The sequence below is a fragment of the Cucurbita pepo genome, chromosome 20 (assembly GCF_057944985.1).
Source record: "Cucurbita pepo subsp. pepo isolate OVF chromosome 20, ASM5794498v1, whole genome shotgun sequence".
NCBI lineage: Eukaryota > Viridiplantae > Streptophyta > Magnoliopsida > Cucurbitales > Cucurbitaceae > Cucurbita > Cucurbita pepo.
In genome coordinates this window covers 11046033-11071727 of record NC_141817.1, presented here as the reverse complement: position 1 = coordinate 11071727, position 25695 = coordinate 11046033, and the positions used below count along the sequence as shown (strand labels likewise).

At 37.2% G+C, this 25695-nt stretch overlaps 5 protein-coding genes and 2 non-coding genes across 11 annotated transcripts; 5 read left to right on the top strand and 2 right to left on the bottom strand.

The window, feature by feature from the left end:
* The first annotated feature begins 1503 nt into the window (after positions 1 to 1503).
* On the top strand, positions 1504 to 4376 carry LOC111782599 (farnesol kinase, chloroplastic). Its single transcript, XM_023663381.2, has 6 exons — positions 1504 to 1956; positions 2330 to 2397; positions 2484 to 2615; positions 3626 to 3741; positions 3833 to 3947; positions 4055 to 4376. Exons 1-6 carry the CDS (start codon positions 1639 to 1641, stop codon positions 4230 to 4232), a joined length of 927 nt encoding a protein of 308 aa, XP_023519149.2. The 5' UTR covers positions 1504 to 1638; the 3' UTR covers positions 4233 to 4376.
* Positions 4377 to 5134: 758 nt separating this feature from the next.
* Positions 5135 to 5206, top strand: TRNAE-UUC (transfer RNA glutamic acid (anticodon UUC)). Its single transcript has one exon. It is a non-coding gene; the product is annotated as a tRNA-Glu (tRNA).
* A 65-nt stretch (positions 5207 to 5271) lies between these two features.
* TRNAE-UUC (transfer RNA glutamic acid (anticodon UUC)) lies at positions 5272 to 5343 on the top strand. The gene has a single exon. It is a non-coding gene; the product is annotated as a tRNA-Glu (tRNA).
* Positions 5335 to 9005, top strand: LOC111783578 (SAGA-associated factor 11). Of its 5 annotated transcripts, none has more exons than XM_087120675.1 (6): positions 5335 to 5493; positions 5811 to 5885; positions 7521 to 7832; positions 7940 to 7992; positions 8082 to 8127; positions 8724 to 9005. In XM_087120675.1, exons 2-6 carry the CDS (start codon positions 5844 to 5846, stop codon positions 8847 to 8849), a joined length of 579 nt encoding a protein of 192 aa, XP_086976801.1. In that variant the 5' UTR covers positions 5335 to 5493; positions 5811 to 5843; the 3' UTR covers positions 8850 to 9005. The 5 variants fall into 5 exon arrangements, with proteins under 5 accessions (XP_086976801.1, XP_086976805.1, XP_086976803.1 ...); XM_087120679.1 differs by having other exon boundaries at positions 5336 to 5493; positions 8074 to 8127; XM_087120677.1 differs by having other exon boundaries at positions 5336 to 5493; positions 7940 to 8127.
* A 1691-nt stretch (positions 9006 to 10696) lies between these two features.
* Positions 10697 to 12163, bottom strand: LOC111783577 (putative N-acetyltransferase HLS1). Its single transcript, XM_023664504.2, has 3 exons — positions 11899 to 12163; positions 11230 to 11817; positions 10697 to 11143 (listed from the first exon to the last, which is right to left on the bottom strand). The coding sequence occupies exons 1-3, from the start codon at positions 12079 to 12081 to the stop codon at positions 10715 to 10717; spliced, it is 1200 nt and encodes a 399-aa protein (XP_023520272.2). The 5' UTR covers positions 12082 to 12163; the 3' UTR covers positions 10697 to 10714.
* A 3961-nt stretch (positions 12164 to 16124) lies between these two features.
* LOC111782706 (RING-H2 finger protein ATL64) lies at positions 16125 to 17229 on the bottom strand. Its single transcript, XM_023663501.2, has one exon. The coding sequence runs from the start codon at positions 17026 to 17028 to the stop codon at positions 16243 to 16245; it is 786 nt and encodes a 261-aa protein (XP_023519269.2). The 5' UTR covers positions 17029 to 17229; the 3' UTR covers positions 16125 to 16242.
* Positions 17230 to 21785: 4556 nt separating this feature from the next.
* Positions 21786 to 24902, top strand: LOC111782703 (ran-binding protein 1 homolog b). The gene is made up of 4 exons (XM_023663500.2): positions 21786 to 22041; positions 22135 to 22286; positions 22376 to 22501; positions 24150 to 24902. The coding sequence occupies exons 1-4, from the start codon at positions 21893 to 21895 to the stop codon at positions 24374 to 24376; spliced, it is 654 nt and encodes a 217-aa protein (XP_023519268.1). The 5' UTR covers positions 21786 to 21892; the 3' UTR covers positions 24377 to 24902.
* The last annotated feature ends 793 nt before the right edge of the window (positions 24903 to 25695 follow it).

Here is a 25695-nt window from a genome sequence, read left to right as displayed (position 1 = left end):
GCATATATGTAAATTCAACTCTATAGGCTTAAAAAAATATTATAAATAAGATGGAAAATGGAAATGGAGAAAAGGAGAGAATTTCTTAAGATATAAATTTTTTTAAAATGTAGTATTAATTAAATTTAAAAATTTAAAATTTATGTGGAATTTTGGTAGGATTGTAGTGCTGATGTTGTTCTATGAGTGAACAGTGCTAGAATCGAGTGTTGAGACTTCAGAAAATCGATTGGAGAAGAAAATGTATTAGGGCTGTAATTCAGGTAGCTTTCGGGTGTAGAAGATGAAGTGAAGTCGGTTTGGATTCAATTCGAGTGACATAAAACCAAGAAGTACAGTACACAACCCAACATCCCGCACCCATTTACTCATGGGCCATACTAAATGCACAACCCATTTCGACCCTTGAACGCAACCCGCGACTCCAACGACCCGACACGAAGTCCATGTCTCGACTTGAATAACGACCCGCACTCCTTAGCCCCGCACATGCCCCACTCCCACCCGTAGCTCATCTTGGCTCATCTGTCGACGCACTCCTCGACTCGGTCGCTTGAAAGCGGCGTATTTGGCTCGATATACGATTTTTGTACCGTTTCCTACGTTTCAACCCTCTTGAAGCTGTTTTTTACCTTGTTGAGGGCTTTGAGGTTAGTAAGATTCCCATTTACTCAATTATATATAGTTTTATGATAAATATTGGGAGTAATCACTGTATTTGGTTAGACTAAGTTTAATAATATGTCCTAAGAATATGATATGAGTTTGTAATGGTGAAGTTAAACATTGAAGGAAAGTTTCCGATCAGCTATAAAATAGTTAAGGACTTTGTCCAAGACCGACAAAGTAAGCAACCTTACTATTGGAGTTAGAAGAAATAGCTATGATGTGTGATGACACATACCCCATGGTCCCTACATGGGCCATAATGCTACGATGTGTTTATGTATGCTATGTGATGGTGCATGATGTCATGTTATGTATGCTATGTATGTCATGCTATGTTTTGTCCCGTGAAACTATGCCATAGATTATATGATGATGCAAGATGATAGACATGATGATCGGTGTGTATGCATGACACATTCGTGAACTCTAGCATGGATGAAAGGAAAAAGGAAGCAATTTTTAAGTTCAACTATGATTTTTAAGCCATTGGACCTCATGCATTTTTGTATATCATGTGTATCGAGATACTTCTCCGTTATGTTATGTTAGTACAGATTTGTACTTTCGAAATCTATGTTCGTCATGACATCATAGAGTCTTTCCCCTTCTGTGGCGTCCAGTGACGCATTAGCGTGTTGTGTCCAACAATTCCAAACTCATAGATACGTATACGAACCTGTCTAGTGGGTCCGTGTGCGCGTGCGTAGGCTATGTGTGGGGTAGTACCACATATACAATCATACCCGAATATGAAAAAAGTTGGAAGGCCATACTACGATTTTAAAAGATAGGTTAAATCCAACCAATATCTTACAATTTTGTCGGTTCATTAAACTCTTAGGCTCAAAACCCACGCAGGTGTCAGCGACTACGCTCACGCCGAGGGGACAACTCGAAGTACTATGCTACCATTCGGCCTGCTGAGCCCCATGGCCAGCAGCCAATCCACCTCTCTCAACTGAACCCAAAATGGCTGCAAATCTTCAATTTCTATGCCGTTCGGGGTCTTTTGGCCCTTTATTTCCCTTCAGTTCCCCAACTTTAATCTCTCGATTCAGACCAGTTTCCGTCTCTTTCAACTCCATCTTTGCGCCGATCTTCCGCTCCGATGCATTCACTTTGAGATTTGGGACCAAAATCCGTCGGGAACAGTGCCGAGTTGCGGCAGTAATGTTGTTGCCTGATAATCCGGTGGTGTCTGATATCTGCGCCACCGCCGTGTCCGGTGGAGTCGCCTTGTCTTTGCTTCGATTATGGACGGAAACCGCTAAACGTGGCCTCGACCAGGTTCTATTTCTTTTATCCACTGATTTTCCTTTTCCTTTTCTTTTTCTTTTCACCTGTTTCTTAGATTTCTGCAAGTATAATCGAAAAGAAGTTAAAACTCTTAAGAAACAAAAGAGGATTTCAACTTAGAAGGATTGCTCGTTGATATTCGATTCTTGACCGTAGTATTAGTACTGATATACCATAGAAAGTGATTGATTCAGTTCAACAAAGCGCATGTTCTGTGTACAATGCTGAAAAATAATCAATGTTATGGAATTCTGACACTGGAAAATGCTTATCAGTGGAAATGTGAAGGCTTCAAATTGTGAAAATCCAACTTTTCAGTTCTTAATTTTTATGGAAGGTGTGTTCTTACCGATAATTGGTTCAGAAATTGAACAGGAAGCTTGTTCATACAAGCATTGGGCTTGCTTTCATGCTTTGCTGGCCTATGTTCAGGTGAACTTAGAGTGATAGAAGTTAATTCTGGCCCTTCTCCTGCTCTATATTTGTACAATTATGCTTGAATCAACTTCTTATTGCAGTTCTGGTCATCGAGGAGCATTATTGGCGTCGCTAATTCCCGGTGTCAATATAATACGAATGCTCGTCTTGGGATTGGGGATATTGAAAGACGAGGCTACGGTAAAGTCGATGAGCAGAAATGGAGATTGCAGGTACAACTTTGTATCGAACATAATCATGTAAAATATGTTTTTGGGGAACATGTATCTTTTGGTTCGTTTGGAATGGCATTTTAAGCACTTAATTTAGACTCGTTGTTGATTTGAGCCTCCTATCAAGACTAATCTCTGGGTATACATACACTTAACCAAATGAATTTGGTCTGTTTTTGGTAGTTAAATGGAAGGATAAGGCTTATTTCTTGCTGTTGAATCTTTGGTAAGGAAAATTTTCCACTCCTTTGTTGGGTTTTCCTTCTATTCATCGTGTAATTGTGTAATAGCCATAGATCACCGCTAGCAGATATTGTCCTCTTTGAATTTTATCTTCTAGGCTTCCCCTCAAGTTTTTAAAACGTGTTTGTTAGGGTGAGGTTTCCACACCTTTATAAAGAATGTTTCATTCTCCTCTCCAACCGATGTGAGATCTCACAATCCACCCCCTTTCGAGGCCCAGCGTCCTTGTTGGGGCTTCCACACCCTTATAAAGAACGATTTGTTTTTCTCCCTAATCGATGTGAGATTTCACAAGTCATCCCCTTCGGGGCCCAGTGTCCTCACTGACACTCGTTCCCTTCTCCAATCGATGTGGGATCCCCCAATCCACTCCTCTTCGAGGCCTAGCGTCCTTGCTGGCCCACCTCCTTGTTCCACTCCCCTTCAAGGCTCAACCTCCTCGTTGGCACATCGCCCGATGTCTGACTCTGATACCATTTATAACGGCCCAAGCCCCCCGCTAGCAGATATTGTCCTCTTTGGGCTTTCCCTCGAGGTTTTTTAAACGTGTCTGCTAGGGAGAGGTTTCCACACCCTTATAAAGAATGCTTCGTTCTCCTCCGTGAATCTCACTCATTGTTTGCAGCTGGAGTTCTTTTTGTTTCCATTGTAATATCATTTACTGGTTCCTCATGGCTGAAAGTTAATACTGATGGATAACTTCGTTCAATAGTAGTACATGAAATATATTTACTTCTTAATTTGACCTGCATGTTCTTATCCATCAGGGAGCTTTTGAAGGGGCCATTGTATTATGTTGCAACAATTACATTAGTTTGTATATTCTATTGGAGGACGTCCCCCATTTCAATTGCACTGATATGCAACTTATGTGCTGGAGATGGTACTTTTCACTTTTGTACATTAACGTATTACCTCTCCCCAACCACAAAATCATAGCTTACCCAATGCAACAATGTGGCTTACTATTTCAGGGTTGGCTGATATCGTCGGGAGACGATTCGGAAGTCGAAAGATCTCTTACAACAAAAACAAGTCACTAGCTGGTAGCGTGGCAATGGTATCTGCTGGTTTTCTTGCATCTGTCGGGTAAATTCTCTCTTCGTTTTGGATTCGAACGTTGAGTATAACGAATTACTGTGTTTGTGATCTTTCTGGGTTGGTTTAGTAATAAGAATTTGTATTACGAATGACAGGTATATGTACTATTTCTCCTCATTTGGGTATGTTGAGGGAAGCAACAAAATGGTTTTGGGATTCTTAGTTGTGTCCATTGCCTCAGCATTGGTCGAGTCTCTTCCCATAAGCACTGAAATTGACGATAATCTCACAGTTCCACTCACTTCCTTACTGGTAGGGAGCCTAGTTTTCTAGTATTTGGGAGCCAAAGCACAACGTTGCTACAAATCCTGCTTGTTATGTATCGTTGTTATGTGGCTTGAACACATTCTACTGAACCATATCAGGCATTGGTAATGAAAATCTATTAAAGCCATTGTTATGAAATCCATGCCATTGTGTCAAAGCAAAAAGGCGTTTATTGAAAGTCAATTAGCAAGCAGTTGGTACTACGAAAAGGAATGTTGTGGTTGGCTTGCGAGCCACATCCTCGGAGTGTACTGTTAGGTGTCTCACAGAAAGTATACAGATTGGCCAAGAGAAGTGCCAAATGTTGAGTGGGGCAAGTTCGCCCAACAACTGACCAAGAGAAGAGTGAGAACGTGGTGTCATATGAAAAAAAAAAGAAGTCAGAAGCACGAACTCAAACTTATCCCGAATCTGACCAAGAGGCGTGAGTAAGATAAGCATTATGACAAAAATGAAGTCAGGTGTTTAGTGAATTTATACTTGTCTGAAGTACAATACTTGTCGAAGAATCAATTATTGGAACTTGAAGATGCAGAGAAGCTCAAATCGGACGAAGAAGATGAACCCGAGCTACCCCATTGGAAAAAAAAAAATGGATAGAACACAGAGCAGAGGAAAAGGGATTAATTTCTGAAGCGGTATAAATTTGAGGGCCTAATTTTAACAATTACATAAGTTCGAGGGTTCAATTGCAAAACCTTCGGGGGTGGGTTGTTTGAGACAATTATTTTGTCAACTTCAAAGTGTTGAAATTTAGATTTTCTTTTCTAACGTGAGTATAACAATTGAAACGGGTTTTTATCAAAATAAGACGAAAATAATTATAATAATCAAGGTATTTACGCATAGTTAGGATAACAAAAAGATAATTGTTAACACAAATAGTTAGAGAAAAAATAGTAATAATATCCGTTGTCGTCCAGCGGTTAGGATATCTGGCTTTCACCCAGGAGACCCGGGTTCGATTCCCGGCAACGGAATTTTTTTCCCATTTTTATTTTACTTTTATTATTTTAATATATACTGAAGACAAATTAACAAATAATCCGTTGTCGTCCAGCGGTTAGGATATCTGGCTTTCACCCAGGAGACCCGGGTTCGATTCCCGGCAACGGAATTTTGTTCCCTATTTTTTTATTTTATTCGATTCCCATTTCCTTTTTCTTCTTAGTTCTCCACTTTTTTTCTTTTTTGCAGTTTTGTAGGTTCCCAGTTTCTATGGATTTGTAAACTCTGTCCATTTTGCTGCGAATTCGATTTCATATCAGTAAGTACACCTTACCTTCCTGCGTTTTTCTGTGTTCCTTACTGATCTAACAAATTACGAGCATTTTTTTTTCTTTGGAGATATTTCCTTTTTTTTTTTTTTTGTTATTTTGTTTGATCGTTAGCTGAACAAATTTGTTAATTTCAGAATTTTGTAAATCTTCGCTTTAGTCTTTGATTCAATTTCGGCTATGAATCGAATGATGATCTTTGAAATTGCATTTATTTTCTGTATTTTCTTCCGAAAAATTCTAAGTTGCTTGAAATTGGGCAAGTCATCGTGTTTAATGACTTTTGTCCTGGTTATTATGTTTCTAGGCCTATATTGAAACTCGTCCTGCTTCTAGATACATGTCAATGCCTCATGAGGACAGTGCATCTTCACATACTCAGGTAACTTTTCCCTGTATATTTCTTCTTGTTTTCTTAATGAGAAATGAAGTAACAGCTATAATGGCTTACGTAGAACAAAATTTTAAATTAATTATTGATATGGAATATGCGTGATATGAGAGAACAATGGCATAACACCATTGATGTACCCCGAAGTATTTTGAACGGCTGCAATCCGTCGGTCCTTGAATCGTTTCCGCATGAGAAAAATAACAGTCTACCTTGCTAAACTTTCGAGCTATTGAATAATCCTAACATAATCAAGCCAACCGGTTATTAACCATGAAGAACCTACCCAACCAGTAAGCTTTCTTTCACAGATTTGCCCCACCTCAGTTTAATAAGACTCAACAAAATTGGAATTTCTAACCGGTTGTTTACCACGAAACTGCATTTTCGTTGTCTTTGAGATTATATCTCCACCAGAGTGTCTCTAGATAAATGGCACGGGTTAGTTTGGTGTCTATGTGAAATGGGTTAGTTTTTCTTTTTCAAATAAAAAGATTGGGATTTCTAATATGTTACTGTTTGTAGTAAATTTTCTTTATTGTCATGGTATGTTCCAGAAATAGTATTGTAAAAAATATGTAGTGTGTATATATGATATTTCTCCCCGGATTGCTGGGAAGATTGAGGTGCATCTAGCTGGTTCTTTTGAAAGATTTTATTTGTAGTATTCCAAGCCACCGCTAGAAGTTATTGTTCTCTTTGGGGCTTCCCATCAAAGTTAGCGGTGGGCTTGGGCTGTTACAAATGGTATCAGAGCCAGTCACCGGGCGATGTACCAGCGAGGACGCTGGGCCCCCAAGGGGGGTGGATTGTGAGATCCCACATCGGTTGGAGAGGGGAACGAAGCATTACTTATAAGGGTGTGGAAACCTCTCCCTAGTAGATGCGTTTTAAAAACCTTGAGAGGAAACCCGAAAGGGAAAGTCCAAAGAGGACAATATCTGCTAGGGATGGACTTGGTCTGTTACGTTATTACAATTGTATATCAACATAATGTCTTAGAAGTCTAAAGGTGGTCACTAGCTTTTCCTCTTAAAGAGCCGAGGGGTAGCCCTCGACATGACATGAGACATTAGCTTCAATTTTAATAAAAACTTAATACAAATCCTAAATTTATATGACCATGTATTGCACCACACACGCCAAACGAGAATCCCCATCATCTCAAAGAAACTGAGCAAACTGGCACAACCCAAAGATAGCAATAGGTTAAACTGCCACAACTCATGTATTAGCATTCTTACACGGAAAACCTTTATTTATAAGAATGTGACAAATTAAGATTATTCTTCTAATCAGTTCAGTAGACGAGGCATAAAAGACATTAAACCTTAGATGTACATGGAGATACAAGTCTCTTGATGGTTCAAGGAAGATGTAAGTTTTGAGGCTAAAAGTGAGAGCCTTGTCTCAAGATGAGCTTTTGTAACAATGGTTAGCACCTAAACCAACATGTCTATCCCAATGAATTACTTCAAAGCTCCGTCTAACTTTCATATGTGTGAGAAAAGGCTTAGTCTAAGTATGGGTGATGTGTCAAACATGCTATGAAGATTCAAGAAGTATGGTAGAGGACGCAGAACTAATGGAACTTGTACTTCTGTTCCTTTGTGCTTATATTTGCAGCTTTCATTTAATTTGTTTGGTGATCTCCTGGATTCCGTGATTGCCGATGTTGCATCGGAATGTCATCGAATAGCAAGGTTAGGTCTTGATCGTAACTTAGAAGAGGAAGAAGAAGAACTAAGACTTTCAGCACAGGCACGTGAAAGAGTAGCTGATTCTTGCAATAGCAGTGAGGCAAATGGGAAATATGTAGTTGATATTTTTGGACAAACTCATCCTTCTGTCGCGAACGAAATATTTGATTGCATGAATTGTGGTCGATCAATCATGGCTGGGAGATTTGCCCCTCACTTAGAGAAGTGCATGGGAAGGGTAACTCTCTGCTCCTTACTTAATATATGTTTTTTAGACACATTCTGCTTCTATTTTTTGTTAAATCTCTTTTCACTTTGTCTCATCGATTGTGTATTCTACTATAGGGTCGAAAGGCTCGTCCCAAAGTAACAAGAAGTAGTACAGCTGCACAGAGCCGGTATTCACGAGGCAATACTGTTTCATATTCCCCTTACCCTAATTCCACCAGCACGAATCGCTTACCTAATGGAACGTCTAGTCTTGCAGGGGAGGAGTACTCAAATGGTACATCCGAAGACCCATGAACAAGAAAGTAATGTTCTAATTATTCCAATTTAGGAAAACATATTGTAATCTAAAATGTGCTCGCAAGAATTTAATGATATCTCCTGTCATGTTCAGTTTTATCATACATGACTTCTATGTATGGGTTATCATTACATAGGAAAGAAAATGTCATGTCTGGAATCTGGATGTATTATGATCTCATTGCTTTTGACTGTTCCAAATTTTGATGTTGAAGATTTTGGACAGAAGTTCGAAAAAAGGAAGTTAAATGCAAGTCCAATTTCATATCTTCGACGATCAATCTTGATATTTTGTCGATGTGGGATTTAATCTTTGGTGGCTACCCACTTAGAACATACATAATGTTTTCAATGTTTCAAGTATTTGTAAGATGGAGTAGTAGTTAAGGATCATTTAAAAGTAGTTGCTAGCTCCAAATGTTTCAAATATTTCAATTTGCTTCATAAAACTCCAGTCTTTATCATACTAGATCCTCCGAAAGGGGTTACAAAGATTATGAAGACCGTTAAATTCTTGCCGTGTTCATTTCCTGACAGTTCCCAAGATATTTAGCTCTTTTGCTAGAAATTCTTTTAACAATTTTATGGAAGCAAATTGCAGGAAGGTGGTCCAAATTATTGCCACTCTATGCATCAGTGGTCTCCACGTTCCACTTTCATTTGCTCAAGGATTTCAGGTCTGATTGCAGGGACCATCGTGCGGTGCCTGGAAGCTTATGAGACCTGAATGGCTGATGTCTTCTGTGTGCATATTGAACAAGAGTTTTGTTCAGATACGTCTCTCTCATACAAACAATTCTTATTTCTGCAATACAATTGCTTTGAATTTTCGACTGCCAAACTTTTCAATTCTTAAGCTAATAACAAAGGAAACGTTTGGGAATTGCTTCTTGCCCTTGCCCATTTGTTTTTGTCTAGTGTAGAATGTGGTTATTACTTTTATAATTTTTAGATACTTTTGATTATGCATCCAACTGTGAATGATTAATTTCTTTAATTCATATAAACCACAAATTAGCCACTAATGAAGTGCAGGTGCTCCACTTAGCTATAATAAAGTAGTTTCTTGAGAAGATTTGGAGGAAAAAGAAGTTTCTACCTCTCTGTCCTTCCCTCTGTCTAGCAGGAATGAACACATCATCAAACACCAAAGGTATCATTATTCTCTTCATTCTAATCATGATTAGAAACTTTATGAAGTCCTTATAGTTATTGCCACGCATGCTCTTATTTGAAAAGGTTATCATTTGCTCAAATAAAAAAGTGAGAGGTGGATTTCCTTCTCGTTCTGCTTTTGTTTCATTTTCTGTTTTGGCTTGATCCTATTTTTCTTATCATATTTAAGATGTTTAGCTGTCACTTTTTGAGTGGATCTCTGAAAAATATTGTAGTCAGAGGATTACATTAATAATTTTCATGAAACTGATAATCTTTGTTTTGTAAGATACTTCTGGGAGTGTTGGGTTTGTGTGTATTTTTGCCGATCGTATGTATACAAATATACATGATTTATTAATTGAGAAGCATTTTTTCTTGGGGCTTGAAAGTTCATGTTAACATGTAATTGTTTCAAGTATTTATAGTTTTCAACCTTATTTCTAATATGTTTTTTGCATCTTTAACTATCTTAAGCCAAATTATTCCATCATTTTCAGTGGATCTTGACTTTGAAACAAACATATCATGTCTTCCTAAGGTTGTTTGTAATATTGTCATAATTTCATTATAAAGAGATTTTTCTTCTTCTTCTTTTTTTTTTTTTTTTTTTTTTTTTTTTTTTTTTTTTCATGTGTAAACAAACAAGATGGTTGACATTTATATGATCCATAGAAGATTTTCCTTTTAGCTCTTAGAATTCCTTCATGTTATTTATGAACTTCCCATTAGATTGAACCAAGATCCAAATTTTTTGACACATCGTACTTCCAGTTTGAGTTAAGGCCACTTCGAGATGATTAGTTTTTGGTTAAGGGGTTGAACGACTTAGTTTCGTAGCGACTTTAGATACTTTTGTTTATATGAATTGAAGCAGCACAAAAAAACAAGATGAAATTATGCTTCAAAATGTCCTCTTGGTCCCAGTCTGAATAGGATTCTGAGTATGATGTTTTTTTTACTGCGGGAAATAAGGAAAGAGGGTAACAGCCAGGTGGAATAATAAAGAACGGACCACCTTCAGGCTGATGATTAAGTTCTCCCAAAAACGCAGAAAGAGATTGGTATTATATTCTAGAGTTTCAAAGGACACTGCGAAGGTGGCTCCAAATTGGGGAAATCTTTTTAAGATTTTTTGTCACTGTTGTGAAAGTTACGTCATAAAAGCTCCCACCACTCCAATTGGACATGGATTTTCTGGATATGGACCTATCTATAGGACGTGTTTAAATAACTTTTTGAGTGCTTAAAAAAGGATCATTTAAGTGTTGGAAACGTGTATTTTAAGCACTTGAAAAGTTATTCTAAAAAGGTCATACACGACATGGAGTTAGAAAATTGTAGTATGGTGGTACGTACATACAAGATTCGAGTATCATTTATATGTTGGATGGTTGTTTAGTTTGTGATTTATTAATACTGATATGATTTTGGTCTTCATACTTCTCTTGGGTCTACAAAAAGGGCTGGTCTTGTAGTTGGTGGGGTTTTTGTCAACTCGTGAAGGCTATTTCTTGCTTCTTTCTTCAATGCCTTTATGCACCATAAATCTTCAGGGCATGATAGCAATTTCCAATGTGGAATCTCTTCTCTTAGTGAGTCTTCTCCTCCAATCTCTGTTACTATTGCTTTACAGTCCCTTGTTGTGGCCGCCACGTTGTGCACGTACTGGCACAACGCCCTCACCAGCTTCCCCGTCCTTGCCCCCTCTCGGTGAACCCCATACATAAAGTAGAATCCGAATGGTTCGTAGAAATTTGGTATCGATGGTAAATTTAGGCATGGGAAGATCTTGTCTATCACCTTTGAGCTCTCTGTGTATATCAAGCATGACAATGGTGCCTTCCCAAGCCGCAACTTGAATACCTTGTCGAGAAAATCAATGAAATGAGTAAATAACTTATTGGCTTAGCAATCAAACTTCTTTGGTTAAGTTGTAGTTTAACACACACCTCTCCACTATTCCATACGCTCAGCATTGCCCAGCTCTTTGGTATTGTCATTTCTGATTTGCTGCCACTTGTTTCAAAATTGGCGTCCTCGGCATCGTCGGTGTCGTCTCTATAGTAAGCAACCCATGTACCGAGGCTTAGCTTGTGTCTGAGAACTTGATCAATGTCGTGGGGGAAAAACTCGGTAGAGGCCATGAATTTTCGGTAGAGATACTCGGCAACCCCGACTTTAAGACGAGAGATTTGGATATTGGAAGGGAGGTGATATGATCGGTAATGTTTCACTGGGTTCACCAAAATCGCCGGAACTCTAAAGTTAGTGTATCCAAGCTTGTAGATGAATAGTTTCACGGAGGCTTCATTGTCTTTCTCCGTTGCCATATAAGTATAGTCTACATCATTGGCCACGAACCATTCCTCGAGACGCAGGACAAGGCTGCAACCAATCCCTCTACGGCGAAACGACGGTACAACTCGAAGACCTAAAACATAGCCAACCTTGGCCCGGTCCTTCTGTGCTTGATGAACCGTGACTACCTTAATCGAGCCTTGAATCACACCGACCAACTGGTTATCAACTTCCGCCACCTAAATTTACCAAAAGCTTAAGTTGTAAGTTAGGATGTGTATATATAAAGAAGAAGGAAGGGAAGTGGTGAGAGGAAATACCAGCATCTTGTACAAGGGACTGTTTCTGATCCTACAAATGGGGTCTCCCATAGTGTCTGTGAAGAGAAAAACTCTTTCAGATGGGCCTACCTCACATCTTCTCTCTAGATCTTCCACTCTAACTCTATCTGCATATTGTCCATCATAGCTTCTTATTATCAAAATCTCTTCTTCGCATCCCATTTTTCTCTCCCCACTTCTTCGTTGACACAAAAACTGATACAGATATATATATATATATATATATATATATACACACAACTAGCTCTCTCTAGCCACTAATGTGTATATATACTGCAAGTTCACTCAACCCTTTACTTCCCGGCCTTCTCTTTAGTACAAACTTGAGGGGCTTGAAATTTCTTGAGTATGATCATTGTCATTTTATACCCAACGGTTGAGGATATGAGAGAAGTCCCACCTCGACTAATTAAGAGGTTGATTATGAATTTATAAGTAAGGAATACATCTCCATTGGTACGAGGCATTTTGAAAAAACTAAAAGTAAAGCCACGAGAGCTTATGCTCGAGATGGACAATATCGTACTATTGTAGAGGTATGTGATTCTTTAACACCAATTTGGGAGGGACACACAGAGAAAGATTTATTGAAGTGTAGTTTAATTAGATTGTCTCATGTCATAGACCAAGCTCATTAAGAATGTTGATATTCTGTGTGTCCCATATTCATTGGTTCATTAATTAACATACAATGTTATTCTTTTTTTATTATTAATGTCGGATAATTTTGATTAAAATCCCTCTGTTAACTGTTAACTGGTGTGGATGTAATGTAAACTACTTGTAAGAATATATATATATATATATATATATATATATATATATATATATATATATATATATATATAGGTTCTTTTAAGCTATGGTTTTTTGGATCCATCTCTAGTTTGTCGCCACTTGCCGGCGGATAAAGGGAAGAAAAAGGTATATTATCTCTCCCCAACTTGGCCTAAATTTTAGTGCATTGAGCTTTGCCTAAAGCAAAGTGCTTGTGGATTACTTTAATTCATTTGTTTAACGAAAACCCCTTTTCGTTAATTAGGTAAATATCATTCTTTTAGTGTTTTTGTTCCCTAACTTTGTCTCTTTTGCCTATCAAATCATGTCTCTTCGGCTCAAACCGATCTTAATAGCTATGTTTTTGTATCTACGTTTGCTGAGTATGATATTGACGAAAGAAACCTACGGTCGAGTATAGGACAAAGTTGAGAATATCTTCATGACATTCGAAGAAAGTCGAGATAGAATTTAAGCTATTTATAATTGAGGTAGTCCTCTTTTATCACTTTCTCTAGAATGGGTTCGAAAATGAAAGTGAAGCCCCCACTAAAAAGCCATGTCTATACATCTCTCTTTCTCGAATTCTTTGTTATATATAATATGAATGAATGGGAATATGCATATTGATACAATATATATACTCTTTGTATGGCTTTTAAAGCGTGCGCATTTCTTTCCATTTAACAAAATGCGACAAATAAGTTACTATCATAGGCTCCATTATGCTTTATATTATAAGATTTCAAATTATATACCCACAAGAATTATTTAGAAAAAAATTTGTGGGGGAGTCTCGTTCATACGAGTTTCTGTCAGTGTCCCATCTCCGCCAAAAAAAATAAAGAATTTTGTGGGAACAGGAACAAGGAGTTTTCTTTGTCTCTACCTATTATGTCCCGTTAACATTTTTAATATAAACATAACTCAACAATAATTAAGATACAACTTTTATTGAACAATATAAAAATCTCTTGTTAGTTTTTGTCACCCGATGTTGAAAATTTATTAAAGCGAAAAGATGTATTGAAGTGTCTCATTCTTATACTATACTATGAACCCGCCCTAGGTGGTTGCCTTTACCCATCTTATCTAAAGGTCAACTAATGAGTTGTCGTGTATCAAAATCAATTGGCCGCCCACCTCTTTGGTAGAATCATTTCCTGATAAGAAGATCTTCCTTTTGGAAATCTTAAATTTTTTATGAAACAAGACATAACCGTTATATTCAACTATTTTAGAACACGAATATATATATATATATATATATATATATATATATATATATATATATATATATATATATATATATATATATATATATATTAGTTTTTTTAAATTTAATACATTAGGTATGCCCTTGCATACAAAAATTTGTTGTAGGCTAGTTGGTTAGGATATGTGGCTCACTCTAAAGGTTTGAGAGTCAAACTCGGACTACTGGTTAGGATAGTAACCGATGTTAATGATGCGTTATGACCTGTGAATATTTAATATTTGAATTTTATGAGATTTTAGTTATTAATATATGATGGATAAACATGATTTTTTTAAATAAAAAAAAATTGACCGAAACATAAAAGGTTGGGTTGGGTTGAGTTGAATTGTAAACTTTATTCGGGTTCCTCAAGTCACTAATCTAACCCACTAATCTAACCAACTCAAAATTAATATGGGACTTTTATTGTACTTCAAACAATTGTACCACAGAACCACAGAACCTTTCCTTTTTAGGCTTACTAATTTCTTTATTCGACTCCGAAACATTCTACCCACACGATTAAGTTAAAGACACAACCCTCGTAACTCGTAACAATTGACTAGGACGTATATTGTTCATTTGGGCTCAGGCCCAATAGAATAATAACTCCAATAATATTGACATTGAATTCTAGCTTATATTATTTATATGGTTATATAGTAAAAAATATTTATTTAAAAAAAAAAAAAGAAAAGACTCATTCTAAATACTTGTAGGATTATTTAATATTTTATTTAATTATTATCTGTCATTAATTTGGGGGGAAAACAAATTTGGTCACTATCATTATTTTGCGACAAATTAACTGCTCCCTCCAATATTTATCATATTAATTTCCACTGACATGGAAAGTAATAGAATTTATATATTAATTAATTAATTAGAATAAATGGTTGTTTTAAAAAAAAATAATTAAAAATAAGAAGGGAATCAACATAGTCACATTTATTTATGTATTTAAAGAAAAAAAAGAGGAGAGATGAGAGATTAAAAGGTAATATAAAACTGGGAATTTCCGAAACTTAGGGGCACGGGGAGTGTGAAATTACGACTTTGGTCATGGATCTTATGGGCCTTATGGGCCTTATCCCCTGTCACTCTCTGCAAAGTCAAAAAAAAAAAAAAGAACACATGTGGGTCCCACTACTACCCTCCACTAAGTCAGTTTGACCATGCCCTAAACACGACACGCTGGAAACATTGACCACAAAACATGCAACTTTTTTTTTTAATTTATTATTTTTAGTGCATTTTCTCTCTCCTCACATTCCAAAATTTTTCTTAATGTATAATAACAACATACCATTTGTTTGACTTTACTAGCGGTTAGTCCCAAAACATGAGTTGAAGTCAAACTTTTTTATATCGAGCAAATAATGATAATTGATCTAACTCGTCAGAAAATGGATTTGAAACGGGATTGTGAACTCTCTAACAGAGAAGTAGAAATTTGTAGCAGAGACTATATTACTAAAATGATTAGTTATCCGTGGCGTATAATGATAATTGATCTACTTTGCTCGAAAACGGGAAAAACAGATTTGAAACTGAGGAAGGAGACTGTGAAATCTCTGACAAATAAGTAGAAATTTGCAGCAGAGACTATACTACCAAAATAATTACACTAAATCAACAGTAGTTTATAATGATAATTGATCTAACTTGCTAAAAAACGAGAAAAAACAGATTTGAAATTGATGACGGAGACGGTGAATTTTCTAACTAATAAGTAGAAATTTGTTGCTATACTACTAAAATAATTATATTAAGTCAACAATGGTTCAAGTTCAAGCTACAAGAGCTTCAACGAATTAAGCGAGAGAGATATCATGATTGGTCGGTTGACAAGAGCCTCAACCAATTAAGTGACAGAAGAGATCATGATCATACTGGTAGAGAATTTTAAACCCTTTTTAACTTACTTTCCATACAGAGTCTTTCTTCCTAATTATTACTAATTTCAACAAATAATTTTAAATATATTTTATGGTTTGATTTTTAATTATTTTAAGATTATATTCAAAATTAACTTGCAATTTAGTTGAAAACTATAGAACTACTTCTAAATTCATCTTTTTTTTTTTTTTTATGAAGATTTAAAGGTTTTGTTATACTTTCTAACAATAAGATAACTAACAAATAAAAAAAAATTAAAATTATGATTTGAAGAGAGAACAGTGGATTTACTAATACTAAGGAAGCAGAGGAAGTTTAATTTAATGAAATTGTATATAAAAAAGTGGATCAAAATTCTGTACACATGGCGGATCCAATGCTTCCATTATTCAAACATCCAATTCGTCGCCATCGGAGGAGGGGAAAATCCTCCCGTCCGATCTGTTTCTGCTCAACATTCGTTTTAAAGACGCTCCAAGCGACATCAATGGCTGATCAGTCGAAGAACTCGACGAAGATAAAGAAGACGAAGAAGAAGAGGAAGAAGAGGAAGAATCAGAATGAAACTGACCGTTTTGCCCCTCGTTTCTCTGAATCTCACAATTGCGCCGCTCCTCCGTTACAATCTCTCCTCCGATTTCCCTCTCGCCACTCAACCGGCCGGATTCTACCGCATCGGAACAATCCGTGGCGTCGCCAAGCACCGGCGCTCTACAAACAGGACAACTCGCGTGAGAATTCAGCCACATATCGATACACTCGAGGTGAAATCCATGGCTACATTTCGGCAAGCGTCGTCCAAGCTCTCGTTCCTCAAATTCGCTGAGGCAAATCACGCACTCCATCACCGCCGCGCACTTCTTCTCCTCGGATTCGTAAACGAACAGAGGAATCGCAGAGATTACAGACGGATCGAGGCCTTTCGACGGAGCGGCGCCTGAATCGAATGGAACCGAATCGAAACGCGAGAGGCGAGGCGGACCGAGGACGTAGGAGACAGTGACAGAAGTCCGGCGGTGGCGAGGCTGAGGGAAGAAGCAATTGGCGTAGGCGTGGAGGAGAAGGACGAAGAGGACGACGAGGAGAAGAGAAATGAGAGCAGCGAGCATGATGTTGCTGTTGTAGGAGAATACGCTCTGAGCGAAACCGATCAGCGAAGTGGAATTGAACGCCATTGTTGGTGGCCGGAAAAGGTAGAGAAAGTTGCAGAGAAGCGGTGGGTGCCGTTCCCGGCGGAAGGAAGTAGTAGTAGAAGAAGAAGAAGAGTGAGAGTGTTAGTTATTTATGGCAACGAATCTTTTCTCCGTGAACCCAGACGGGGTCTCTGTTTTTCGGATTAAATCGCGGGTAACGTAACATTTACTTGAATGCCCCCAATTTCATAATTATTATTATTATTTTTTATTTTATATATTAAAATATACTCTATTTTCTCTACTTAATTATAATATAAGGATAACTCAATTGATTAAAATTTTAATTTTAATATTATAACATAGTCTTTTTAATTTATCAAAATTAACTAATTTATTTTTTTTAATATATTCATATATATTAAGCGAGACAAGACAAAGAATTGGATGGGGACGGGGACAGAGAATATAATTCTGTCCCCGACCCCATTTATCTAACTGGAAAAAAATGTTCTTCCCTACCCATTCTCTGTCCAAACAGAAATGCCCTCCTTCTTATGGCAGGTCTGCACGGGTAAAATTAGAAATGATTTTGTATCTAATAAGTAGAGATATCCATTTAATCTGGCGGGTACGTGCCCTAAACAGAATGGGGGAATCTTTGTTTTCTCTCCCACCCCCTCCTCTTTTCCACGTTTAAACGGGAAAAGGGAGAGAATGAAAAGAGATTTCTCCCCGTTAGCTAAATTGAGTAAAAGACGAAATATTCGGCCAAAATCTACACCCCGAGCTCCACCCTAGTTATATTATTGTAGAGTTACATTTCATTTATTTACATTGAAGGGCGTGTAATTTAATAATGTGGAGGCATTAATTACATTTATGAATAGAGTCAATATTTTAACATTATTAGATGAATAATTGACATTATAGACACTAATTTTTCTACCATTGCGTGTTCTACTCATCCATCTCTCTCCTCGAACTCCATAAACAAAACTGGCTCGAATGGAGGACTCGTGAAGGCGACGGCAACCCGGTGGCCGGTGGCGGCGGCGGCGGTGGGTCTCAACCTTTTTTTATTGTTAAATTCACTTTGAATTTGGGTTTGGGTTCTAAATTTTGGTTGTTTCCGGTCATGGGTACCATGTGATTCAACCCTTTTTTTGGTAACTAGTTATTGTAGCGGTGTGTTTTGAATCATTGAGCTTGGCTCTAAATGCATAGATGTGCCTTTTTTAACATTAATTTCGAACCGACTCTCGTTATCACTAACAACTATTATTAAGTAGCAAATTTGAACCTATTTCAACTGGTTAAGCTCTACAAGTCAAATTTGTTTGACTTTTTCGGGTCGGTATGACTTTAGTTGGCTCGGTTTGACCATTTTGAATTGTCTCGTAATCATTTTTTACGTAATTAAGGTTAAAAAAATGTCAATATCGTTACTATCTAGCATAATCAATAATATTTAACATTATTTAAGCTCGATTTTCTAAATGAAAGGAATATCACAGGAGAACCTGGATTCTGGTTGAGCTAAACCTAAGAACGGTCAGCTATGATGAACTTAGGAGCATCAAGTAGAGTTGAAAACTGTAAGCGAGCATACTGTTGAAGTACTTACCAGCTAAGTTAGACAAAATTAATTGATGTATGACATTCCCACTCAAAGTGTCATAGTTTACGACAATTGGAGCACTTAGCAATAGATTTGTCAAAATTGTCCTTCGTTGTCCTCGATCCCATCCTCTATAGCTGTCATGATCTCGTCTTCAATTAGATGTTTCTCCTTAAGTCGCTTTCAAGACATATTCCTCTTCTGTGTCGGTCATCCTTTGCTCATGCACGGATAAACTACTGCTAGTGTCGTGAGCCAAAGAGCGCAATATCTTTTCCACTACTTCGATATTACTTTTGTTTTCATCATTAGCCTTCATCTTGTTCTTAACTGTAAGTGGACGTATTAAACAGTCATTCACAGTCACTCTTGTTCTCATATATCCTTAAATATGTCTTTCTTGAGAATTATTTTAGAAACGAAACGATCCAATGGTTGAAAAAAATGATTCTTCGCTTTCATGTCCTCGAGCTTCTGCTCATCAAGTTGGCGTTGTTGTGTCGCCTTCTGCTCATCAAGTGACGTTGTTGCATATCTGTCAATAACGTTTTGCACTCTTTCGTGATATGAACCAAGTTATTTCAATCATGTAATATGAACGTTAAAGAAGATGAGTTTAATTTCATCTTTTATGTATCAATGGGTTCACGTTATTTCATGAAATGGGCCTTGGGGATTCAATCCGACCCTTAATGGGCCGGATTCTACAATCTGTTTGCTATTTTCGGCCCAATTAGATCTAGGGTTTGCCTATAAATATTGCATCATCTCATCCCCAGCTTCTTGATTCTACTGTCTCCTTCCGCCGTTCGTCTGTTTGGGGACGAGCACTTAACAGGGAGCACTCAACCTTTTTCGCGGCGTCGCCATGAGAGCTAAGGTAATTAATGTCAAGTTTCATCCATAGATTTACTTCTTGTCAGCCTGAACATCATTTTCGCTTTGCTTCATCGGTTCTGACGTTTTAATCTTTCGTTTTCTGGCAGTGGAAGAAGAAGAGAATGAGGAGGTTGAAGAGGAAGCGCCGAAAGATGAGGCAGAGATCGAAGTAGAGGCCGTTATCTGAGGGATGTTTTCCGACCTAGGGTTTTGGTTACTGCTTAGATTTCTTTATGTTATTCTAGTTTTGATTGCGTAACTGCTTTGAATTTTTTTTTGTTTATGATCGATACATTTAGTTGTCTTTAATCGAGAACTTGTTTTCCAGCTTAACTGTTTTAATTGAGTGATTTTGATATGCTATTTACCTGTTTTAATCATGGCTATGTGAAAGCATTAACTCATTGATTTCTTCAACAATATGCATTTCCAGTGATTATATCCGTCTTTGATTTTGCTGAAATATCAAGTTGATCTTAACTAGCTTTGCTTGTCTTCGAGAAACGTAATCTTTGCTCAACTATATAGTGTTGGGAGTCAGTCTAGAAATTGTTCTCTTGAGCTCTTATGACGATGGTGGTACGAGTTAAGAATGTTGAGAGAACCATTCCAAAGCTCACTAAGAGAAAATGCAGGCATTAGGATACCTGCATTTATGAGTTAGTAGAAACCCAATACCACATGATAGATAAGTGACTCTGTTCTATTGAAAACTTGGCTGTATTTGTGAGGATCAATTGGATGGTTCCTCTTGGGATTGTACGGATCAATTTTCCTTGCGATTTTGTGAATTAGTTTCGATAGCCACTCAAAGTATTCTTATTTGAGTTGTCAACAGCCGAAAGATTCATTCCCTATTTTCGTTCACTACTCTCGGCCTAACTTTCTTCAGTCCTTCAAAAGCCATCATATCTTGCGTATCCAAACCACATGCGTACTGGAAAGGGTTATGAGTGGGTTAGTCATTGTTTGTACATTCTCGCCCATTTTACAACGATGAACCCTCTTCATTATAACGTCCATCTTCAACTTTGGATGATCTGTATGAACACTTTTCACTTCTAAGCACTTGAGGTCTCTATAAAACACTCCCTTGCCCTCCGGCCACTGTGGGGAGTGCTTCACTACTGCCCTCTTGCCCTGCAGCGACACTATCTTCCTGTTCAACCACTTCAGGTGCGGCATCTGCCGCTTCCGCTTCTTTGGTCAACCAGTTCACGAACTTCTATACCCATGTCTGTTCTGGTTCCGTTGAATTCGTTGAAATGGACGTTATTAACATAATTCCTTTTTATTTTTCGTTCAAATATGTTGATAAAATTGTAACTTAAAAGTATTTGTGGCCCCTCTCATCATTGTGAACCATCACTAAGCAATTAATCATGTTGCCGTTCGTTTTAAAGAAGGCAAACCTACCAGAAAACATATCACAATTCATTCGTATTCTTGGCTAAAATCAGACTCCAACAGTAGATGTGAAAATACATGTACCAAACATCACAAACCCAAACGTTCCAAAACCCACGATCAATTGTAGTTTGCTTGTGACAAATCCCTGGAACGATTAATTGAACCAAGGCACATTCTTTTGGCCCCATCCTCATAATGTGCAAGTGATCTTGATAAGATCTTGAAGCGTACTTTATACAAACAAATACTGGCACTTGATGAAATGCAAACAACGTGGGTGTGAAATGACTAAAAACACCAAGAACACCAGAGATCAAAGTAGTGTATGAGTTCAATTCCGCACACACACTATGTGCAATCCAAACATAGTGTCCTGCACACACACTAAGTGCAATCTACGCTCCAAACATAGTGTCCTGCACACACACTATGTGCAATCTACGCTCCAAACATAGTGTCCTGCAAACACACTATGTGCAATCTACGCTCCAAACATAGTGTCCGATCCAACCATCTTCATGAACTTCATTGATTGATGCCGAGATGTAAAGTAGCTCGATCCACCAAAAAAAAAAAAAAAAAAAAAAGAAATGAAAAACCATGACTGCCAGCCCACAGAAAATGCTAAAAGCCAAGACTTAGTAGCATATGCATGGTCTATCACGTTTGTGTCACTCAAAGACAATAATCACAGCTAAACCAAGGCGTACCAAAACAAATCTTTAATTATTAAATTACTAAAAATAATTCAATTATATTCATATTTAAAATTTTTGTAATCACGGAATTAATAATTTAAATTAAAATTCTTTTATTTGTCAAATTTATTTATTTTATTTTATTTAAAAAGATAAATCCAAAGAGGGCAGTGTGGGTTCTCTCTCATTCTCACTTATTTTTTTTCTTACATATAAATGCCCTAATCTTTTCTTCTCTCACTTTCATTGCCCTCCCCCAAATTCCGATCCGTTTCTCTGCAACAACAAAGCTTCATCTATGGCCAGCGCCGATTCCGAACGTAGAGACACTGAGGAGGCTCCTGCCGGCGAGGATGAAGACACTGGAGCTCAAGTCGCCCCGATCGTCAAGTTGGAGGAGGTCGTCGTTACCACCGGTGAAGAAAATGAGGACGCTGTTCTCGATCTGTACGCTTTTCTCTATCTAAATCTTGTTTTTCTTAAATTTACGTTTTGGTTCGTTAGTGTGATTTGTTTCCTGCCGGTTATTCACTGTTTTAGGAAGGCAAAACTGTACCGATTCGATAAAGATGGAAATCAATGGAAGGAGAGGGGTGCTGGTACTGTTAAGTTTTTGAAACATAAGGAGACTGGCAAGGTTCGCCTTGTTATGAGACAGTCTAAGACCCTTAAGATCTGCGCTAATCATCTTGGTTCGTTCTCGATTCCTTATTCCTTATGTGCATCCAATTTAGTTCCTTTGAGTTCTATAGTTAATTGTTTGGTTGTTGTGCTTTTGTAGTGCTTCCATCAATGACGGTTCAAGAACACGCTGGAAATGATAAGTCGTGCGTGTGGCATGCGACTGACTTCGCTGATGGAGAATTGAAAGATGAGCTTTTCTGTATCAGATTCCCATCTATTGAGAGTGAGTACAATTTTGCAACTTTTTTCCCTGAAATTATGCTGCAGGTTAGACTGGCTGATGGATTCTTTGAGGCTTTTTTTGTTTTTGGTTTTATTTTGAATCCATGATAGCAGGCCATTATCAATAAGATGATAGATGTTCTATCGTATGGCATGTTGTTGTGGTCTTTTCCTTCTCCTTATAGAACTTCTAAAATCTCTAGTTATCTCATTCACTATTCATTTAAAAAAAAAAAAAAAAAAAAAAACATTATTCATAAGGAGAAGGAAAAGATAGGGATTGTCTTATTTTAATAATATAGGGTTTGTCTTGGGCCTCTTCAACACTTTTTTTCCTCGACTTGACCATTGATAATAATCCTTTGGTTTTTTACTGACATTTTTTCTTTTAATAAGATAGGGATTGGTTTCATTAGTTATCTAATTCTGAACATTCTTTTATCCTGATTCGTGTGTGACACTATGACAGTAGCAGAGTCGGAGTTTGGCTGCGCCAAAAGAAAAAAGTGTTGAGTTTTATTTTATTTAATGAGATTTTTCTAAGAGGATTTGATTACGAAAAGAGGGCGAAGAGGAGAGTGGTTTTAATGGTGCCTAGAGAAAATTTTTGTGGTGTCAACTTAGGAGATAGGCGGGTAAAGTGGAAGATGAACTGACATTTTATTTTATGGCATGCAAAGAATTAAATTTAGTTGTTAAAGTGGGTAATTGGAGTACTTATTGTGATTAGAGGATTGCGACAATGGCAGAGTAGGAGGGATTGGAAGGTGAAATGAAAGAAGCAATTTGGATTTTCTTTGTTCCCTGGGATAGATCACTTTGCATAAGTTATATCTAGATCCCGGTTTGATTTGGATGGTCATAATTCCGTTGTTTTAAATTGTTTATCTAGACCAATTTAAGAAGCATATTTCACGATAAATCAAGATCCCTGACATCCAATTAATTCCCTTGATTTATTAGTTTAAATCATTTATCTCCTGTCGTAGGAGATTGTCCATGTTCACTCATCATAATCTTTTATTGTTGGGTCTTCAATGAATATCTGTCAGTCAAATTTACATGGGAATTAAATTAGGTTACTTATCGTTGCAACTCTTGATGAGGAGATAGGAGCATTAGATAAATGATAAATCAAGGAGTATTCTTTTTCCTTTTTTGGGGGCGGTGTGGTAGTACTTACTTCTAAACTAACAAAAGTTAAAAGGTTTTGTAGGTAACCTTTCATTCATTTGTATTAGTTGTGCTCATAAAAATCTTGGAAGTCATTTTACTACTTTTCCTTTTTTAATTTTAATGTTATTTTAAACCAAATCTTACCTCTTTTTTTTTATCATTTCTAGAATTTTGTGATTTCCTTTAATTGTCCTGGAACTGATCATTGGATATATGGGGCATATCTAGGTTTTAAAAATCTAAAAATTCAACCTACACCCAGGTGTCGTTAAGACATAAATCTTTGACCAAGAGGTTAGAGGTTTGAATCTCCCACTCACACATGTGGTTGCACTCCAAAAAATAATAATTCTAGCACTTGTAAAGATTTTTGGAGAATTGCTTATTGAATGTTGATGTAATCATTTTTATTCTATATTAAGAAATATAGTTGGTTTACATTCCCTTGGTAACAAATACTCTATTTGTCTCAGACTGCAAATCTTTCATGGAAACGTTCCAAGAAATTGCCGAGTCCCAACAGAAGAAAGAGGAAAATAAAGATGCATCTGCTGCTGCTGGATTACTCGAGAAATTGAGTGTTGAAGAAAAGAAAGGTGAAGATAAAGCTGGGGAGACACCTTCGAAAACTAAGGAGGAGGATGAGCCCAAGGGGGGTGAGGCAGAAAAATCAGATGCAGAGAAGAAGAATGATGAGTAGCCTGCCGAGGAGGAGGAGGATATATCAGAGATTTTGATGAAGAAGTTGACCTCTCTTCCATCCATGTCTGTCTTGGTACATTTAAACATAATAGTCAGTCAGTTCTTGGTTGGATTTCTTTCTGGGGTGGGGGAGAGAGTGGGAGTCGTCGTCGTCTGTCTAAATTGTACTTTGGTTGGTTGGAGTCCCTTTCCATTTCTTTTTTTCCTTTTAAAAAAATGAGATTTCGAGTCACTGTCGGTGTCGAATGGAGTGGGTAGTGTGGTGAAAGAAAGAGTTCCAGAATTCATTCAGGGATAGTATGGAGTTTGTGTGCAGGAGGACCTGAGCTGAAGATGCTGCAAAAGAGGTTAGAAGTCAAACAAGAGTGAGTAATTTGCAGAAGACATATATATTATATATATATACACACACACTTATTTTTGCTTGGTTTGTTCAGTGCCGGAGATTTTTGCCTTCCGGATGATGAAAAAATATGATTGTCTTGTCTTGTCTTGTGGTATTTTATTTGAAGTTTTAGCTCTTTTGTTGTGCGGTGCGTTGCTTTGCTTTGCTTTGTTTTGCTTAAGTTAGTGTGTCAATGTTTCAATGCAATGAAATTAAAAGGGGGAGAATGTAACCGCATAAGTCACCATCGTTAGTGCCCTGTTTGTAACAGCTCAAGCCCACCATTAGCAGATTTTGTGGCTAGGGCTTCTCTTCTCTGCTATAGAATAATGCTCTATGGTTTTACCGCTTAACACGATCTAAACTCAAAATCACAGGCTTCCTCAGAGGCATCTTGAAGAGGAGAGGCATCTTGAAGAGGAGAGTCAAAATCAGAACCATGTCGACTATGATTAAGGTGAATAGAAGCTAAATCATCTTGATGCTAGTCAGTCTGCAGGCGGGCGTTGTAGCTTCAGGAACCTTTATGGTGGTTTTGGGTGAAACCTTTCCAAGGAGGAACGGGGAGAAAAATACCCTAAATTCACTATAGTCAAACGGAGACAGAAAATTCTTCTTTTTGTTTTTTTTTTTTTTTTTGGTTAAATTACTAAAAATACCATAAAATTCGCACCTTGTCTAAAATACTTATAATTTTCAAAGTTATAATACTACCCTTAAACTTGAAAAAAAGGCTTAAAAATACTTTCTCTTAATTTTATATAGAATACATTAGAAAATTAGTATTCACATGGTTGAATTCCCACCCTTTTAATTAAATATAAACACTTTTCTTCTCCTCTCCCATTCATTTGTTTATTTTCAGTAAAGTTTAGGATTAAATGTGTTTATGTAATCCGAGAGACCAAATCGGCCTGCCTACAGTGGAGGCC